This window comes from Glycine soja, chromosome 7, assembly GCF_004193775.1.
Source record: "Glycine soja cultivar W05 chromosome 7, ASM419377v2, whole genome shotgun sequence".
Lineage (NCBI taxonomy): Eukaryota > Viridiplantae > Streptophyta > Magnoliopsida > Fabales > Fabaceae > Glycine > Glycine soja.
The window spans coordinates 20,464,514-20,485,554 of record NC_041008.1 but is presented as its reverse complement, the minus strand read 5'-3'; the positions used below and the strand labels follow the sequence as shown (position 1 = coordinate 20,485,554).

Here is a 21,041-nt window from a genome sequence, read left to right as displayed (position 1 = left end):
TAAAATACCAATCATCACAACACAAGCCAAACAACTTGAATGGTGCACATTTCTTTCCACCAAATGCAAGTATCAACGTGCACTTAGACAACAATCACACATTGGTGCGTGTGCTATTTTATGATATATATCTATGTACATGCACATATATATATTTATTGAAAGGCATTTTATAATATATATCCATGTATATATATTTTGAAGGCCATTTTATGATGTATATCCATGTATATATATATATTTTGAAAAGTATCTTATGACATATATCCATGTGTGTGTGTGTGTGTGTGTGTGTGTGTGTGTGTGTGTGTGTGTGTGTGTATTTGAAAGGCATTTTATGCTACCTATATGCAAGGTGCCCACCATGATGCAGCAAGTTCAAATGCTAGTCTAAAATCCAAACAAACATGCTCTCATATTCATGTAATCCATGCATTCTTGCATCCAAGACAAAACTTAGATTCCTAGGCCTAAGTCACGCTCTTGGCATTTTTTTCTAACATCTTAAGCTGTCCACACACCCTAAATGGCAGCCATACATGCACAAATTCACTCCACAATTTAAATTTCACAATATCACATGCAAAGGCCATTAAGCCATTTCACCGAACAATTGGTGGGCGCATGTTCAAGCATAAAAAATGAGGAATGGGGGCAATGTGACATGCCCATTCATACCAGAATTCAAGATAAGCCTATGGCCATCCCCTACAACCCCCTGTTTCACCTCTATTACAACTGCGAAATTTATCAACAAGTGTACTAAGTCACAAGTAATATAAAATGGTAAGAACCGAGTATCGAATCACGGGGAGTTTGTTTCATTCGGAAAAACGTTCAATCAATAAGTAGAAATTTGCATAAAATCATGAAATGGAAATAAACACAGGATATAGTTGCAATTCTAAAGATAACTACAAAATTAACTATGTAAATAAGAGAAATAAACAGATGATTAAAACATTGGGTCCTTCTACTGAGTAACTTGATGCAATTAAGGGTTTTTCTCTATTTAAGGTTGTTTTTGTGTTCTATGCTGAGAGCAATTCTACCAAACACCAATTCTTCGCGTGAATGGACTAATTATAGTTAAACCTCGTTCTAGGATGTCTCATCGAACTTAGCCTAAACGAATTGCATTACGATTACAACATATTAAAACTAAATCCCTGCACTCTGTGTCCATACATACAATTATCTAGTCCTGCTCTATCCAGTTCTAAGGATTCAAAACATTTTCCAATGCTAAAAATCCTAACTTTACACACACATGGGTGATCAGTCCACAAGCATGCAATAATTAAATGTAGATAGAATCAATGAACACATCAAAACAACATTAAATAGATAGTAAAGAGTTTTTACATCAAGGCTTAGCAGAAATTCCCAACAAAAGCTTTAGCCTTCCATGGCAAGTTATCACCTTTTCGCTACAATAGGGGTTTTTGGAAGCAAAATTCAGATTACACAGTGGTGGGGATGTCTCCTCCACCTCTAGGAACCTATAAATCACTCTAAAACCTAGAATCCTCTTGAAAGCTAAGGTTTTCAGTGCTCCTTTGCCCTGTTGCGTCTCTCACGTATATCTCTATTCTTCCACAAGCTAAAGACTCCTCTTTTTTACGCCAACTTTAGCTTTTAAAGGCTTTCTGTCCTTGAAGGCTCGCTTAGCGCCATTTTCGCACTAAGTGCGAGTTAGTGACTTTTGGCTTAGCGAGTCAGGCGCGCTGAGCGCCAGAAGAGACAAATGACTCGCTGGGCAAGCTGATGGCACATTGAGCACGTGCATGCTTGGAAAATTCTCTTCCAGATTCTCCTAACTCACTAAGCGAGCTGAGTACCTCGCTTAGCGGGTGTTGCTCGCTAAGCGCATATGCCTTGCTTAGCGAGACACCAGCTACTGCAACCTTCTTATTCTTCATCTTTTCACTTGAAACTGAAGTTGAAAATACATTAATTCACAATGAAGGGAATATCTTCTGCATAAAAATTAAACTAAACATAAAAATATGTACAAACCTACAAAAAGAACTATAAATTGGGGAAAAGACATAAATTTCATAATGTTTTTCAATACAAAAGTTAGTTGTAAATGACGACTAACAACTCACCCAAATTGACAGTTTTGCTTGTCCTTAAGGAAAGAAAGAACAGTTCACTTATCCTTAAGTGATATGCTCATAGTGGTTATTCAAAGTTGTGTTTGTTCCAAGTAATTCAATCACATGAACACAAGTGGCAAGCAATGCTTTCAACCAATAACTTCTCATAGAGATATGCAGAATTTCAAAGATAGGAACATGATTATTAAGCAACACAAGTGAAATAAGCTAGCAAGCAAGACAGATATCAAGGAAGGTTCATCAAGCCAATTCCTCTCGGTCACTGTTTCACTCAAGCACAAGTGTTTAGGCAATTTATCAATCAACAACCAGCACAAGTCCCAACTTTTGAATTTCATCTCATGACATACAATTACAAATACACAATTTGAATCCGAAGGACTTTCTAGGCTTGTAATGAGGCTGGGCTGCAAACAATTCATGGTTTTTCTAGGATGTAAAAGCTTAAGTTCTAGGAGAGCATTCATCCTTAGATCAACTATTTTCTTTTTTATTCCAGCTTTAATTACTTGCCTTTTACATTTAAGGCACTTAGCTTCAAATAATAGCTCACACAACATTTATTCTTGAAATTTCTTTTTTCGTTTTTTTTTTATTTTAGCAGCTTATATTTACTGCTTCTTGACAAATTTTTGTGTGGTTGTTATTTGTCATACCACTCTTATCATCACCCCACAATCTCCCCCAAATTTGGGGCAAATTTGCTTTGAACCATGATGCTCTCTTACAACCTAAGAAAAGGTAGATGGAGATTATGAATTTACAGGCTCAAGGTTCAGCTCAATCAATAAAAAAAAAGCTCAACATGGGTGCAAGGGATTTATCATTCACGAATAGGGTAAGCTTTTTGGCTAAGTGGCTATTTCAATCAATCATGGCCTTCACCATTTCCAAAATTCATTCATTCATTCAGTATTATGATATTCATGCAAAAATCGATACCCAATGCTAGTCGTTCTCTCACAATTAAAGTTCACACAACTCACCGGGTTGCGGCTAATGGTTACCTTCACAATTTACCTGTCAAACCAACTAACATTTTCAGTCATGCCCCTAATTCATGTTCTTTCTCTTCTAATTACCACATACTTATTCAAAGCAAGTGATCTAAGCATCACAATTCACTCAATCCATGTAATCGATCAATTCAAATCATACACAAACATAGAATTTTCAAATCAAAGCAAACCATTGCATAATCAAACTGCAAACTATTCAACAAGCTTTCAAATTTGCTAACTAAATAAACTAAATATAAAACTCAAATTAAAAACATAAACTAAACATAAAAGTGTATCAGTAACATGAAAAGTAAATCAAAATCCTGTCAAGGCTCCTCCTGTGCTGCTATGGGCTCGTCCTGAGGTGAGGAGGGAGCATCCTGGGCTGGCTGAGGTATATCCTGAGCTGCTGCAGGCCATGGATCCCAGGTGCTCTGCGTTGTTGCCATATCTGCTGCATAATCTGTATTTGCAGCGCCATCTTCCTTCTCTGAGACCTCCAAAACTGGTGTAGTAACTAGAGAAGTCCGTGGAGTGGTCTCTAGAGTAGCCTCCGGCTATGACTAAGGCTCTGGATGAGGCTCCTGGGCTGTGGAAGCCTCACCTCCCCTCAAAGGAGAAGGCTGGACTCCTGGCCAGGCCATCTGAGCTTTAAACTCCTCCATGCTGATAATGGGCCGATGTTGAGCCAAGCCATGGATACTCTGCATAACCAGGCATAAGCCATGGTGGAGGCTCTGCAGCATTGGCACTAGAACGTCTGAGCTCTGCATGGAGGTGCTGGAGGGTGCTGGGACTAATGGTGATGGTGGTGGAGCTGGAGCAGAATGAGCTGAAGGTGTAGAAGAAGAAGGAGCAGTAGTAGAAGCCTCCGGTCCTCGAGCCCGTGCCTTGCGGGTCCCTGGAAAAGTGATCATGGGATCATCCAGGTTCCAGCAATTCTTCTTTATGTATGCCAAGTTAATGGCAGGGCTCAAGGACTCAAATGTCAATGAGTCTGGAACTACTCCTCAGGCCTCGCACAGAGCTGTGATAAGTGCGGGAAAACTGAGCCTGGAGGAGTTGGATTGGGCCATCTGAGAGATTTGTCCTGAGATAAGTGAGCCCACGTCGATGTCCATCCCCATAACAAGTCCATAAACTAACCTCGCCCTGTCCATATTCAAATCAGATGTGTGAGAAGTGGGGGCGAGGTTAGAATATGATAGGATGCTCCAGGTCTGCACCAGTGTAGTCAAATCCTTCCTCGGGAGCTTCCAGGGCGCGCCCTCTGCATTAAGTACAAATCCCTTCCCTGGCATGGACAGTCTGGTAGCTAGCTTCTGAGGGTCTATGCGAGTGCTGCAGAACATGGTATACGCCATATACTGCTTCCTTGGCTTTAGAACTGGCGGTGTCTCCAGAAAAGCATTCAGAGAGGCAACATCAAATTTAATTAGCTTCCCCCGCACTCGAACTTGCCTGGGGGATTTGTCTTCAGGATCATATAAATTTGCACAAAATTCCTTGACCAGGGCCACATCTACGTGTCCATCCATCTGCCTGGTCAAGGACTTATGCCAACATCACCTCTCGCACTCCTGGCGAAACTCGTCATACTTTGTGACGTAGAGAACAATGTTCTTCTTCGGAAGGATGTTCCGGGAGTGAACGTTCTGGGAATACCTCTCCCAGGCAGCCTTAGAGATGAATCTGGTAGTATCGTAAGGCTCCCGGGGCCGGGAGGCAATGGATTTCCTCTTCCTGGAGGCCATCTGCATCAAAAAGAGTCACATGAATCAAGTTAGACAGGTTTTATTTCAACTGAAATCAGAAAAATAAAACAGAAAAACAAACTGGGTGCTTTGCGAGAGTGACTTGCTTAGCGTGCCTTATGTAAATCATAGCTCACGCTTAGCGCGCAGGGCATGCTTAGTGGTACAACACAAAAACAAAAGACACTGGCTAAGCGAGACACACTCGCTTAGCTGATACAACACAATGGCTAAGCAAGCAGGCTCGCTAAGCCTTATTCTCTCACAGAGAGCTAATTATGCTTAGCGAGACTGGCTCGCTTAGCGCGACACACTACATGTGGGCTTAGTGCCAGTAGGCGCTTAGCCCAAATTGACCACTGGAACTTAATTGGCTTAGCGAGCAGGCTTGCTAAGCCCAATTCCAAAACAAAGAAGAAATTAAGCTTAGCAAGACTGACTCGCTTAGCGCATGAACAAAAACTCAGAAAACTAAATTGCTTTGGGCTTAGTGAGACTAACTCGCTTAGGCCAGGCTTATTCACTAAAAGAGGCTAGGTGGCTTAGCGAGACTGACTCGCTTAACCAGTAACAGACAACCAAAAGCCTCTTAGACTCTGACTCAAGCAACACAACTCGCTAAGCGTGGCATGCCATCTTAGCGAGTTCATACGAACACACAAACAAAATCTGAAAATTTAAACACTCACTAAGCCGAAGTGCAGTGGCTGAGCGAGTTCATACAAACATTCAATTATTCAAACAAAAATTATGAACACGGTTATCGGGACAGGGCCGGCTTAGCGAGTTCATCAGAAAACCCAGAAATTCAACAAGAATTGATGAACTTGCTTTGTGAGAACATCGAAAATTCCAAAAAATTGGGGTTTTTCAGCCCCCTACCACGAACCCCTATTAGGCCTCAAAACCTAATCAAATCACAACAAAATCATATACATTATGTGAGAAAATAAACCCCTAATAACATGCTCTCTAACAACTAACCAAACAACAACAGAATCAACACAAAATTGAAACTTTCAAACCTAAGCATGGCTTCTATCCTAAGGTTCAAAATCGAGAATTAAAAAGTTAAGTGAAAACACTTACTTGGATTGATGAGTATGATGAGCAGAGAGGAAGCACAGAGAAGTAGGAAATGCAATAGAAGCGTAGTGCAGATGAGTGCAGGGAATGCCAATGATGAGGAAAGTTATAATTTGCTCAAAAGAAAATGCCTAAGGCAGTAATGTTTATTTTTGGCAGTTTCGACTACCTCGCTTAGCGCGACTGACTCGCTAAGCGAGCACTCAATGACGTTTGAGTTTTCAGAATTCAAATCCACATGCTTAGAGGGTAGACTCGCTCAGCCCAATTCAAAAATTAGAAAACCCGAGAAGGATTTGGGCTTAGTGCGAAGGGTACGCACTCAGCGAGATCTACATCTCTGATTGGTCTGTAACTTTCGCTTAGCGGGCATGAGCCAACTTAGCAAATTAAATGCTTCCTGATGTAGTAGTGGGGCTCATTTAGCGAGATGGTCTTGCTTAGTGCAATTCCAAACCAGAGAGGGATTTGGGCTTAGCGGGCTGACCCACTGGGCCAATTCACATGAAGTTCCAGACAGAGAGGGAATTGCGCTTAGTGCACTGGGGTGCTTAGCGAGATGCAGCTGTGCGCTTAGCGAGATGACTCGCTTAGCCCAATTCCAAAAGATGAAATTCTAGAGAGGTTTTTGGGCTTAGCGCACAGGGCTTGCTTAGCGAGGCCCCATCAGCCAATGAGTAGGGGTTGATGCGTTTAGCGCTAGAGGTGACTCGCTCAGCGCGTGCATAAAGATTCGCTAAGCGCATAGGGCGCGCTGAGCGAGTGGATAATTGAAAAATTTTCTAAGTTATTTTTCCATCCACAGCTTCAGAAAAGCTTAATCAACCCCATATCAAAATGCAAAACATGCTGATGATTTTCTTACACGATCACAAATAAGTTAATCATAGCTAGATGCAATGAACATGAAATTAAAAAGGGCTGGGTTGCCTCCCAGTAAGTGCTCATTTAATGTCATTAGCTTGACACATCTTACTTCATATGTCTTGAAAATACATAAGGGTGGTCATCCTCTCAATATTCCTTCCATGATACTGCTTTAATCTTTAACCATTTACTATCCATGTTCTCTCTAGAGTTTCTGATTGAGGATCAAATAATTCCATAGCCCCGTAGGGCTTGACATCTTTGATGATGAAGGGTCCATACCATTTGGATTTCAGCTTGCCTAAAAATAATTTTAATCTTGAATTGAACAACAATACTTGCTGTCCTGGCTTGAACTCCTTTTTGAGCAGCTTCTTATCATGATAGGCCTTCACTTTTTCTTTGTACAATTTTGAAGACTCATAGGCATTCATCCTCATTTCTTCTAGCTCTAAGAGTTGCAACTTCCTCTTTTATCCTACTAAGGACTCATCAAAATTAAGGAATTTTAGAGCCCAATATGCTTTGTGTTCCAGTTCCACAGGTAGGTGGCAAGATTTTCCATAAGCCATTTGGAATGGTGATAAGACTATGAGTGTTTTGAATGCAGTTTTGTAAACCCATAATGCATCATCCAACTTGCTTGACCAATCTTCTCTCGAGGAAGCTATAGTTTTCTCCAAGATTTTCTTCAATTCCCTGTTAGAGACTTCAGCTTGGCCATTTGTTTATGGGTGATAAGGTGAGGCTACTTTGTGTGTGACATGATAGTGGCCTAACACCTTCTGCAGTTGGCTATTACAAAAATGAGAACCTCCATCACTTACTAGGACTCTAGGCACTCCAAAGCGAGCAAAAATATTTTTCTTCAGAAACTTTACCATAGTTTTAGCATCATTCTTTGGAGCTGTCACTGCTTCAACCCACTTGGAGACATAATCCACAGCTATAAGAATGTATTCATTTCCAAAAGATGGAGGAAGAGGACCTATGAAATCAATTCCCCAGCAATCAAAGATTTCCACTTCCATGATGTTTAGCAAGGGCATTTCATTTCTCCTAGAAATTCCTCCCATCCTTTGACATTGATCACAGTGAATGGCATGTTCATGAGCATCTTTGAAAAGTGTTGGCCAGAAGACTCCCGATTGTAGAACTTTAGTTGCTGTCTTGTCTCCACTATAATGCCCTCCACATGGTGAGTTATGACAATGCATAGTATGTCCTTGGCTTCTTCCCTTGTTACACATCTTCTCAAAAGGTTGTTAGCGCCAATCTTAAACAAATGTGGATCATCCCAAATATAGAAGCGAGCATCATGTAGGAATTTCTTCCTCTGTTGCCAACTCAAATCCTTGGGAATGATTCCAGCTGCCTTGAAGTTAGCCAAATCTGTAAACCATGGTCTCTCATTTACCATAAACAGTGATTCATCAGGGAATTCATCTCTTATTTCTAGCTCCTTTAGGGTTACTTCTTCATTGACTAGTCTTGACAAGTGGTCAACTACCAAATTTTAAGATCCTTTCTTGTCTTTGATAACTAGATCAAATTCTTGGAGTAACAAAATCCATCTGATCAACCGAGGCTTGGAATCAGCTTTATTCAGAAAATACTTGATGGCTGCATGATCAGTGTAAATTATTACTTTTGAACCCACCAAGTATTACCTTAATTTTTCCAATGCATAAACAATTGCTAGCATTTCCTTCTCTGTGGTAACATAATTAATCTGAGCATCATTCAGAACCTTGCTGGCATAGTAAATTGCATGGAATACTCTGCCTTTTCTCTGGCCCAAGACAGCTCCTATAGCATAATCACTTGCATCACACATTAGTTCAAACTCTTGACCCCAATTTGGAGCTATAATCACAGGAGCAGACACTAGGCTGGTCTTTAGGGCGTTGAATTCTTGTAAACAATCTTCATCAAATAAAAACATTGCGTCCTTGTTAAGCAAATTGTTGAGTGGTTTGGCAATCTTTGAAAAGTCCTTTATAAACTGCCTATAAAACCCAGCATGCCCTAAAAAGTTTCTCACTCCTTTGACATTAATAGGAGGGGGTAACTTCTTAATCACATCAACTTTGCTTTATCAACTTCAATCCCTCTCGCAGAGATCTTGTGGCCTAGCACAATACCTTCTTGCACCATGAAATGACATTTTTCCCAATTAAGCACCAAATTTGTCTCTTCACATCATTGCAACACTCTCTCTAAATTTGATAGACAACCATCAAAGGATGAACCAAAGACGAAGAAGTCATCCATGAACACCTCAATACATTTCTCCACCATGTCAGCAAAAATTGCCATCATACATCTTTGGAAAGTTGCAGGAGCATTGCAAAGACCGAATGGCATTCGCCTGTAGGCAAACACACCAAAGGGACAAGTATATGTTTTCTTTTCTTGGTCATTTGGATATACAACAATTTGAATTGTAGCCAGAATATCCATCCAAAAAACAATAGAATGATTGTCCAACTAGCCTTTCAAGCATCTGATCCATAAAGGGAAGTGGATAATGATCTTTTCTGGTGGCTTCATTTAGTTTTCTATAATCAATACACATCCTCCAGCCAGTGACAGTTCTTGTGGGAATTAAATCATTCTTCTCATTCTTTATCACTGTCATGCCTCCTTTCTTGGGAACCACCTGTACAGGGCTAACCTAAGCACTATCCGAGAATGGATAGATGAGGCCTGCCTCCAGCAGTTTAAGCACCTTTTTTCTCACTTCCTCTTTCATAACCGGATTCAATCTTCTTTGTGGTTGTCTCATAGGCTTATAGTCAGCTTCCATATTGATCTTATGCATACAATAAGAAGGGTTGATTCCTTTCAAATTAGAAATGTGCCATCCAACGGCTGCCTTATGTTTCTTCAATACCTTCACCAGTTGATCCTCCTCTTCCTTCCTCAAAGAACTGCTGATGATCACAGGATTGGCTTCATTTTCCCCTAAAAATACATACTTTAGATGTTCAGGAAGGGTCTCCAACTCTACTTTAGCTTTTTCTGTTGGCCTATTGTTTTTCAATTCTTCAAATACCACATGCCCAACAGGTTTTTCCTCTACACCATCTAATTCTTCAAGACAAGTCTGCACTTCTTTTTCTTCTTCCATGGTCAGACATTCTACAGTGTTATTCAGTGCTTTTTCAAGTGGAGATTGCAGTACCATGGCTCTAGCTACCATATCTATCTAGTGTTCCACCTTTTCTACTTTAAAATAGGCATTGTGATCATTTGGGTGCTTCATCGCCTCAAATAAGTCAAATGTAACTTTCTGGTCATCCACGCTCAATTCCAATTTACCTTTCCCCATATCTACTACACAACTGGTTGTTAGCATGAAGGGATGTCCCAAGATCAAGGGAATTTCAGTGTCCTCTTCAATATCCATGACCACAAAATCTGCAGGGAAAGTAAAATGTTTTACTCTAACCAGAACATCTTCAATCACTCCATAAGGTCTGGTAATAGATCTGTCTGCAAGCTGTAGTGTCATCTTTGTTGGCATAATCTCCAACTCTCCAAGTCTACTGCACATGGAGAGTGGCATCAAGTTTATACTGGCCCCCAAATCAATGAGAGATTTTCCAACAGACACAAAACCAATAGAGCAGGGAATTGTGAAACACCTAGGATCCTTGTGCTTCGGTGGAAGGATTCTTTGAATCACTGCACTGCAATTTCCTTCCACAACAATATTATCACTATGAATGTACTTGCTCTCTTTAGTTAAAAGATCTTTCAAAAATTTTGAATGGAGTGGCATCTGCTACAGGGCTTCTCCAAAGGGAATTGTTATCTCCAATTTCTTGAAGATGTCAAGGAACCGAGCTAATTGTCGCTGTCGCAACTTTCCCTTCTGCGGGTGAGCGAGGCGGGGCTCACGGGTGCGTGTCCCATGAAAGGAATACGCGCGGAGTCGCCACCAACGTTTATTTGTGGAAAACGTCGGAAAAACTGAAGGAAACCGGTCATGAAGAATATTCCAGATTCGGGAGTTGTATTTATGTTTGAGGAAGGTATTAGCACCTCTCACGTTTGTCCTAAAGGACAACAACCTTAATTTTAGAATTGTGTGAAATTGTGTACCTAAACTTTTATTTCTTTTTTATTTTTGAGGTCGACAAAAGCGGGGCTCTTGCTCCTACGTACACTCCATCGAAGAGGAAATCTGACCTACGCAGTTCTTTCTAAAGGGCAAATCAAGCGATTCTTTTTACTTGGAAGGAGGTCCTTTTAAGGCGTTGGACCTTAAAATGACCTATTTTTACTTGGTGAGAAAAACTGAGGTATCAAACCTTAAAATCCTTTTTAGTGATTTTTTGCGGACGAGCTTGACTTTGCGAGTTGATTTTAGCCTTAGTTTCACTTTAGTTATTAGTCAATTCAATTAAGAAAGAGAAATCCCAAAGAGAAACGTCCGATTGATTTTTTTCGTTTATTTTACTAAAAGATATTTTTTGATTATTATATTATTACTTTACCTCTTTTTGGTTTCCAACGTGCTTACGGCATGACCGAACGATCGGATTTCATTTTAACAGAAATTAACGGATATTACAAATCAAATGATCGGTGGAAATTTATTTTATTTTTTTATTAGGCGAGAAAATGACTTAAGTAAATGACTAAACCACATCAAAAGGGCGTATGGAAAGTAAATGAAACGAGAATAAAAGTATGCGAAACAAATAGGGACCACCAAGGGTACAAAGAATGAATTGAAAAGTTCGATTTCGGGAACTTACCGGTTGAAGACCGAAGAACGACGAAGAATGAAACGACGAACGACAAAGAACGGTTGAAAATCTTCAAGAAATCACCCACGGAAACGTTACTGAAGCGCCTCGGCTTGGATTTTCTTCATGGAAACAATTTTCCTCCCTAATTTTAAGTGAATACAAAGTACCAGAAGGGCTAAACCCCTTTCTCCTCCACTCCTCCCTCTATTTATAGGAAAATAGGGGAGGAGCTTGCCACCCAACTCGCCCAGGCGAGCCAGGTTGCTTCCTCCAGAAGCAACCGCCTTCTGGAGGAACATCCTGGAAGACCCAAGTGGGCCTGGTTTCTATTTGCACCCCATTTTTTACTAAATACACCCCTTTTCTTTTTTTGGTGATTCTTTTTTCCGTAACGTTACAAAACTTTACGAATTTCGTAACGATACTTGTTTTCTTTCCGTAAGGTTACGGAACCTTACAGATCATGTAATTACTCCTTTTTTAGCTTTCAGAATGTTACGGAAACTCACGGATTGCGTAACAATACTTCCTTTTGATTTCCGGCATGTCTTGAAACTTCACGTATTGTATAACAAAGGGTGCCAAGTACCTCGAAGCGGTCAAACAAAGGTTGCATGCCACTAATCAATGGTCCCCGGACGAAATTAGGGTATGATAGTTGCCCCTCTTTACTTACTTTTTATCGAAGATAAGAGGAAAGCAAAGATAAAACACTAATTTCATCCGTCTTCGCCCTTTCCATGGTTGGTCTATGACGACTCCCGTCTTTCCTTCTTCTTTCTCTGCACAACACAAAACAAACACAAACAACAAAAACACCGATAACATAATATACACATATACACATGTTTGGCGAAGGAACCGATCGGGAAAATAACAAAAAAACATTTCCCAGTCACCGGAGGCTCCGCGCTTGATAACGGAGGATGCATGAACAGCGCTAGGCAATCAATTCATGGAGCTCCGAATAGGATAGTGGAGGATACACCAAAAGCGCTAGGCAATCAATTTGTGGGGCTACGGACATGATGGTGGAGGACACATGAACAGTGCTAGGAATTCAATTCATGGGGCTCCGAATAGGATGGTGGAGGATACACGAACAGCGCTAGGCAATCAATTCATGGAAATCCGAATAAAATTTGAGGGTGGAGGATAGATGAACAGCGCTAGGCAATCAATTCGTGGGGCTCCAGACTCGATGGTGGAGGACGCATGAACAAAGCTTGGCAATCAATTCATGGGACTCCGAATAAAATTTGAGGGTGGAGGATAGATGAACAGTGCTAGGCAATCAATTCGGGGGGCTCCAGACTCGATGGTGGAGGATGCATGAACAGCGCTAGGCAATCAATTCATGGGTCTTCGAATAAGATTTGAGGGTGGAGGATAGACGAACAACGCTAGGAATTCAATTCGTGGGGCTCCAGACTCGATGGTGGAGGACGCATGAACAGCGCTAGGCACTCAATTCATGGAACTCCAAATAAAATTTGAGGGTGGAGGATAGACGAACAGCGCTAGGCAATCAATTCATGGGGCTCCAGACTCGATGGTGGAGGATGCATGAACAACGCTAGGCAATCAATTCATGGGTCTTCGAATAAGATTTGAGGGTGGAGGATAGACGAACAGCGCTAGGCAATCAATTCTTGGGGCTCCAGACTCGATGGTGGAGGACGCATGAACAGCGCTAGGCACTCAATTCATGGAACTCCAAATAAAATTTGAGGGTGGAGGATAGAAGAACAACGCTAGGCAATCAATTCGTGGGGCTCCAGACTCGATGGTGGAGGATGCATGAACAGCGCTAGGCAATCAATTCATTGGACTCCGAATAAAATTTGAGGGTGGAGGATAGACGAACAGCGCTAGGCAATCAATTCGTGGGGCTCCAGAGTCGACGGAGGAGGATCAATGAACAGCGCTAGGCAATCAATTCATGGGACTCCGAATAAGATTTGAGGGTGGAGGATAGACGAACAACGCTAGGCAATCAATTCGTGGGGCTCCAGACTCGATGGTGGAGGATGCATGAACAGCGCTAGGGAATCAATTCATGGGTCTCCGAATAAGATTTGAGGGTGGAGGATAGAAGAACGACGCTAGGCATTCAATTCGTGGTGCTCCAGACTCGATGGTTGAGGACGCATGAACAGCGCTAGGCAGTCAATTCATGGGTCTCCGAATAAGATTTGAGGGTGGAGGATAGACGAACAGCGTCAGGCAGTCAATTCGTGGGGCTCCAGACTCGATGGTGGAGGACGCATGAACAGCGCTAGGCAATTAATTCATGGGTCTCCAAATAAGATTTAAGGGTGGTGGATAGACGAACAGTGCTAGGCAATCAATTCGTGGGGCTCCAGACTCGATGGTGGAGGATGCATGAACAACGCTAGGCACTCAATTCATGGAACTCCGAATAAAATTTGAGGGTGGAGGATAGACGAACAACGCTAGGCAATCAATTCATGGGGTTCCAGACTCGATGGGGGAGGATGGATTAACAGCGCTAGGCAATCAATTCAAGGGAATCCGAATTAGATTTGAGGGTGGAGGATAGATAAACAACGCTAGGCAATCAATTCGTGGGGCTCCAGACTCGATGGTGGAGGACGCATGAAGAGCGCTAGGCAATCAATTCATGGGTCTCCGAATAAGATTTGAGGGTGGAGGATAGAGGAACAGCGCTAGGCAATCAATTCTTGGGGCTCCAGAGTCGACGGTGGAGGATCAATGAACAGCGCTAGGCAATCAATTCATGCGAATCTGAATAAGATTTGAGGGAGGAGGATAGACAAACAACGCTAGGCAATCAAATCGTGGGGCTCAAGACTCGACGGTGGAGGACGCATGAACAACCCTAAGCACTCAATTCATGGAACTCCGAATAAAATTTGAGGGAGGAGGATAGACGAACAACGCTAGGCAATCAATTCATGGGGTTCCGGACTCGATGGGGTAGGATGAATTAAGAGCGCTAGGCAATCAATTCATGGGAATCCGAATTAGATTTGAGGGTGGAGGATAGATGAACCACGCTAGGCAGTCAATTCGTGGGGATCCAGACTCGATGGTGGAGGACGCATGAACAACGCTAGGCAATCAATTCATGGGTCTCCAAATAAGATTTGAGGGTGGAAGATAGACGAACAGCGCAAGGCAATCAATTCGTGGGGCTCCACACTCGATGGTGGAGGATGCATGAACAGCGCTAGGCAATCAATTCATGGATTTCTCAATAAGATTTGAGGGTGGAGGATAGACGAACAGCGCTAGGCAATCAATTCGTAGGACTCCAGACTCGATGGTGGAGGACGTATGAACAGCGCTAGGCAATCAATTCATGGGTCTCCGAATAAGATTTGAGGGTGGAGGATGGACGAACAGCGCTAGGCAATCAATTCGTGGGGCTCCAGACTCGGTGGTGGAGGACGCATGAACAACTCTAGGCAATCAATTCATGGGTCTTCGAATAAGATTTGAGGGTGGTGGATAGACGAACAGTGATAGGCAATCAATTCGTGGGTCTCCAGACTCGATGGTGGAGGACACATGAACAACGCTAGGTAATCAATTCATGGGAATCCGAATAAAATTTGAGGGTGGAGGATAGACGAACAGCGCTAGGCAATCAATTCGTGGGGCTCCAGAGTCACCAATGGAGGATGAATGAACAGCGCTAGGCAATCAATTAATGGGAATCCGAATAAGATTTGAGGGTTGAGGATAGATGAACAAAGCTAGGCAATCAATTCGTGGGGCTCCAGACTCGATGGTGGAGGACACATGAACAACGCTAGGCAATCAATTCATGGGACACCCAATAAGATTTGAGGGTGGAAGATAGACGAACAGCGCTAGGCAATCAATTCGTGGGGCTCCACACTCGATGGTGGAGGATGCATTAACAATGCTAGGCAATCAATTCATGGATCTCTGAATAAAATTTGAGGGTGGAGGATAGACGAACAACGCTAGGCAATCAACTCATGGGGCTCCACACTTTATGGTGGAGGATGCATGAACAGTGCTAGGCAATCAATTCATGGATCTCTGAATAAGATTTGAGGGTGGATGATAGACAAACAGCGCTAGGCAATCAATTCGTTGGGCTCCAGACTCGATGGTGGAGGACGCATGAACAACGCTAGGCAATCAATTCATGGGTCTCCGAATAAGATTTGAGGGTGGTGGATAGACGAACAGTGATAGGCAATCAATTCGTGGGTCTCCAGACTCGATGGTGGAGGACACATGAACAACGCTAGACAATCAATTCATGGGACTCCGAATAAAATTTGAGGGTGGAGGATAGACGAACAGCGCTAGGCTATCAATTCATGGGGCTCCAGACTCGACGGTGGAGGACGCATGAATAGTGCTAGGCAGTCAATTCATTGAAATCCGAATGAAAGTTGAGGGTGGAGGATAGACGAACAACGCTAGGCAATCAATTCGTGGGGCTCTAGACTCGATGGTGGAGGACCCATGAACAGCGCTAGGCAATCAATTCATGGGAATCCGAATAAGATTTGAGGGTGGAGGATAGACACACAACGCAAGGCAATCAATTCGTGGGGCTGCAGACTCGACGGTGGAGGATGAATGAACATCACTAGGCAATCAATTAATGGGAATCCGAATAAGATTTTTGGGTGGAGGATAGACAAACAACGCTAGGAAATGAATTCGTGGGGCTCCAGGCTCGACGCTGGAGGACGCATGAACAACGCTAGGCACTCAATTCATGGAACTCCGAATAAAATTTGAGGGTGGAGGATAGACGAACAACGCTAGGAAATCAATTCATGGGGCTCTGGACTTGATGGTGGAGGATGAATTAACAGCGCTAGGCCATCAATTCATGGGAATCCGAATTAGATTTGAGGGTGGAGGATAGACGAACAAAGCTAGGCAATCAATTCGTGGGGCTCCAGACTCGATGGTGGAGGATGCATGAACAGCGCTAGGCAATCAATTCATGGATCTCTCAATAAGATTTGAGGGTGGAGGATAGACGAACAGCGCTAGGCAATCAATTCGTGGGCCTCCAGACTCGATGGTGGAGGACGTATGAACAGCGCTAGGCAATCAATTCATGGGTCTCCGAATAAGATTTGAGGGTGGAGGAAAGACGAACAGCGCTAGGCAATCAATTCGTGGGGCTCCAGACTCGGTGGTGGAGGACGCATGAACAACTCTAGGCAATCAATTCATGGGTCTTCGAATAAGATTTGAGGGTGGTGGATAGACGAACAGTGATAGGCAATCAATTCGTGGGTCTCCAGACTCGATGGTGGAGGACACATGAACAACTCTAGGCAATCAATTCAAGGGACTCCGAATAAAATTTTAGGGTGGAGGATAGAGGAACAGCGCTAGGCAATCAATTCTTGGGGCTCCAGACTCGACGGTGGAGGACGCATGAACAGCGTTAGGCACTCAATTCATTGAACTCCGAATAAAATTTGAGGGTGAAGGATAGACGAACAATGCTAGGGAATCAATTCGTGGGGCTCTAGATTTGATGGTGGAGGACACATGAACAGCGCTATGAAATCAATTCATGGGTCTTTGAATAAGATTTGAGGGTGGAGGATAGACGAACAACGCTAGGCAATCAATTCGTGGGGCTCCAGACTCGATGGTGGAGGACGTATGAACATCGCTAGGCAATCAATTCATGGGTCTCTTAATAACATTTGAGGGTGGAGGATAGACGAACAACGCTAGGCAATCAATTCGTGGGGCTCCAGACTCGATGGTGGAGGATGCATGAATAGTGCTAGGCAATCAATTCATGGGACTCCGAATAAGATTTGAGGGTGGAGGATAGACGAACAACGCTAGGCAATCAATTCGTGGGGCTCCAGACTCGATGGTGGAGGATGCATGAACAGCGCTAGGGAATCAATTCATGGGTCTCCGAATAAGATTTGAGGGTGGAGGATAGAAGAACGACGCTAGGCATTCAATTCGTGGTGCTCCAGACTCGATGGTTGAGGACGCATGAACAGCGCTAGGCAGTCAATTCATGGGTCTCCGAATAAGATTTGAGGGTGGAGGATAGACGAACAGCGTCAGGCAGTCAATTCGTGGGGCTCCAGACTCGATGGTGGAGGACGCATGAACAGCGCTAGGCAATTAATTCATGGGTCTCCAAATAAGATTTAAGGGTGGTGGATAGACGAACAGTGCTAGGCAATCAATTCGTGGGGCTCCAGACTCGATGGTGGAGGACGCATGAACAGCGCTAGGCAATCAATTCATGGGTCTCCGAATAAGATTTGAGGGTGGAGGATAGACGAACAGCGCTAGGCAATCAATTCGTGGGGCTCCAGACTCGATGGTGGAGGATGCATGAATGACAAACAATTCATGGGGCTCTGGATAAGATTTGAGGGTGGAGGATAGACGAACAACGCTAGGTAATCAATTCATAGAACTCTAATAAAATTTGAGGGTGGACCCAATGGTCCACCGGGTTTTTTCACCTAAAAAGGGGAACATGCTTTAGTAAGGAAAAATGAATCATTCGCGATAGCACCATATCTTAGAGAAACAATATACCCATGCCAAAAGTAATTTTCCTTGTAACTGAAAATGAAGGGCAGGATGTCAACATTTAGCTTTTAAATGAACATTCAGGGGAAACGTCGGGTCAAACTGAAACCGGGAATAAAATCTCACATAGTGTATAAAATCTCACACAGGCAAGTGTTTTACCCTAATCCCAAACCATAGTTGCACCATGACTTTATTTTGCACATGATTTCCTATCGAACCAAAAGATCACATGCACGATCACGGATCAATAGGATTTTCCCGAGGGTAGTGTTTTTGGAGAGAAAGTTGGGTGTTTCGGTATTTTCCTCTTTGTTTATGTGGGGCAGGATACCGCCAACCGGGAGCGACCTTGAATGGCAATCCCAAAGGAAGAACTACTTCAAAAATGGGTTTTCCTTTGCCGGCAGTCATTTGCCCAGCCGAAAATTTATCTGGTCAGAAGATCTTCCGTTCTCTTTCCTGGTTTCCTGTATTGATCGGGAATTATTCTGTTTTTTCTTCGATCTTTTTCTTTTTACTTTCTTCCGATCTTTGATCGGGAATCCTTCTTTTCCTTTTCTTTTCTTTCTTTTCATTTCTTCCTTTCCGATCTTTGATTGGGAATTCGGGTTTTTAGTATTCGTTATTCGCTCTCCCTTGAGGAGATTTTGCCGTCCTTTTCTCCGGGGGAAAGGATGAGGATTCTTTTCATGGGCCAAGGTTCAAAGTAGCTTAAGGTTGTGTCTCAACATGGTCTTTTCATCGTGCGAGCCCGATTTTGATATCTGGGGCAAAACAAATTCATGTGTCAAGGTGTCGGTCTCGGGTTGAATTTCCATATTATTTCCACAAGGCACGCGTAACATTGATGATTTGGGAACAACATGCAAAATTAGTCATGGCTACAGCTAGGTGGGTACTCAAGCATCCAGTTTATGGCATTGTGATACTAAGGCTTGGGATTTACACAAGTAGACCCAATATTTCCAAATTATGTTCTTTCATCGGTTCAATGAATCCATCCATTCTCATCTCGGTTATTCTAGAAAATAAACTCTTAGCGTCAGTCTCTTGTTTCCAAAAGATATGTTTGCTCTCTACGAATGATTTATGCTTCCTATGACCATAACATGCCGACCTTCGAGGTCTTTCTTTCTTTTTTCTTTTTGTTTCATTTTTTATGTTCGCAAAAACTATACATCCATCGTTATCTATGAGAAAAACTTTTTCTTTGTACACCTACATTCCTATTCACGACAAACTTTTTCTGTATACACACGCATTAAAAACTCTTTCTCTTTATATCAACATGGTCTATATAAAAACTCTATTCTTGTTCAAAGACTTCTTTTTCGTATTTTCAACATACACTCGTGGTTTATACAAAAATTTCTTTATACACACTCATTGCTCATGCACAAGAATTTCTTTTCACACATTATTTATACACACACAAAATCTTTCCATACAATTTTACATATAAAAACTCTTTTCTTTTCACGATATTTGTTCACAACACCTCTTTCTTTTTCTATTCTTGGTGTTATCATGATTTTTGTTCGTTTTATTTTTAGGACAACGTTCCTAAAGGAAAACTCTACAAGGTTCCGGAATTTCAACAAACATTACCGACAATAACGAAGTAAGCACTAACGCAACAATCCAAACAAAATGTATGCACAAAACAAACGACAATCGAAAAAAACAAAACAAACATTAGTCCCTAAAGTCATAGAAACAAGAGAACATACAAATGATAAATGATGGAACATACGGATTTGGGGATCCCACGGTCATGTGGCTCCGTATGCCACCGGACTCTTGGGTCACGGTAACAAAAGGTGGGGTGGTCGACAAAAGCAGGGCTTTTGCTCCTACCTATCCTCAATTTGTGATGAGGAACTCAGACCTACGTAGTTCTTGATAACTATGAGACTAAAAATAGTCTTGGTGTTTTCTTCACTAAAATGCGAACATGCTTTAGTAAAGAGACAAAACTTCCAACTGATCAGAGCAACATATGCTTTTTGGATGAAAAACAATGTGTCTATCGAGGAAGGAGAGTATGCTGATGAAATTTTCTCATAACCGTAAATGAGATTTTGGATGTTAGCATTTCGTTTCTAAATTACCATTTAGAGGAAACATTGGGTTCAACAAGAATAGGAGAAAATCACTCAAAGTGTATCAATCTCACACATGTAAGTGTTTTATCCTAATTCTGAACCATAGATATGTCATGACTTGATTTTGCAAATCATTTCCTATCAAATCAAAGATTACATGCGTGATCATGGATCAATAGGACTTTTTCTTGGGAATGGTTAGTTTTCTTGGTAGGAAATTTGGCTTTGAGTATTTTTGGCCTTTTCCTTTTCTGTTTTTGTTTAGTGCGGGGCGAGAAAGTCACTTGTGCACAGGATTTTGGTTGGCAATGAAAGGGAGAGGACCACTTTAGATCGTGGTTTCCTTTCTTTTCTTGTTTACTTGGTGACAATTCTGTATTGTTCAAATATTGTCTGGTCCAAAGACCTTTCTGGATGTTTCTTCTGTTTTCTTCCGATCCATGATCGGGAATTTTCTTTCTTTTTTTTGCTTTCTCCCACTTTTTGATTGGGAATTTTCTTTCATTTTTGCTTTCTCCCACTCTTTGATTGGGAATTTTCTTTTTTGTTTTCTTCTGATGGCAAGGATTGGCATTCTCACCCTGGGTCAAGGTTTATGGTAAGTTGGGATTTTGGCTCAAGGCTTGTAGAATAGCTGGACATGATATATGTCAGGGTTTGGACAGTGGTTCAGGGATAAAGGGGATGCCCCACATTATTTCCATGACACACATGCAACGATGACGATTAGGAAAATTTATGCAAAACTGGTCATGCATGCACCTATGAGGAC

The 21,041-nt window shown here is 42.2% G+C and overlaps 2 protein-coding genes across 2 annotated transcripts; both read right to left on the bottom strand.

Annotated features, from left to right (window-relative positions):
- Positions 1-4,689: 4,689 nt before the first annotated feature.
- Positions 4,690-7,862, bottom strand: LOC114420505. Its single transcript, XM_028386385.1, has 2 exons — positions 7,659-7,862; positions 4,690-4,878 (listed from the first exon to the last, which is right to left on the bottom strand). The coding sequence occupies exons 1-2, from the start codon at positions 7,860-7,862 to the stop codon at positions 4,690-4,692; spliced, it is 393 nt and encodes a 130-aa protein (XP_028242186.1).
- A 2,180-nt stretch (positions 7,863-10,042) lies between these two features.
- LOC114420504 lies at positions 10,043-10,618 on the bottom strand. The gene has a single exon (XM_028386384.1). It carries the CDS (start codon positions 10,616-10,618, stop codon positions 10,043-10,045), a length of 576 nt encoding a protein of 191 aa, XP_028242185.1.
- Between the last annotated feature and the right edge of the window lie 10,423 nt (positions 10,619-21,041).

Excerpts from the sequence above, each read along its gene's own strand:
- LOC114420505 (XM_028386385.1), bottom strand. The coding sequence starts at position 7,862 with ATGGAAGTGGAAATCTTTGATTGCTGGGGAATTGATTTCATAGGTCCT. Across the intron at positions 4,879-7,658 it reads TTGGAGTGCCTAGAGTCCTA|ATGGCCTCCAGGAAGAGGAA; the intron begins GTAAGTGATGGA and ends TTTTTGATGCAG.
- LOC114420504 (XM_028386384.1), bottom strand. The coding sequence starts at position 10,618 with ATGCCACTCCATTCAAAATTTTTGAAAGATCTTTTAACTAAAGAGAGC.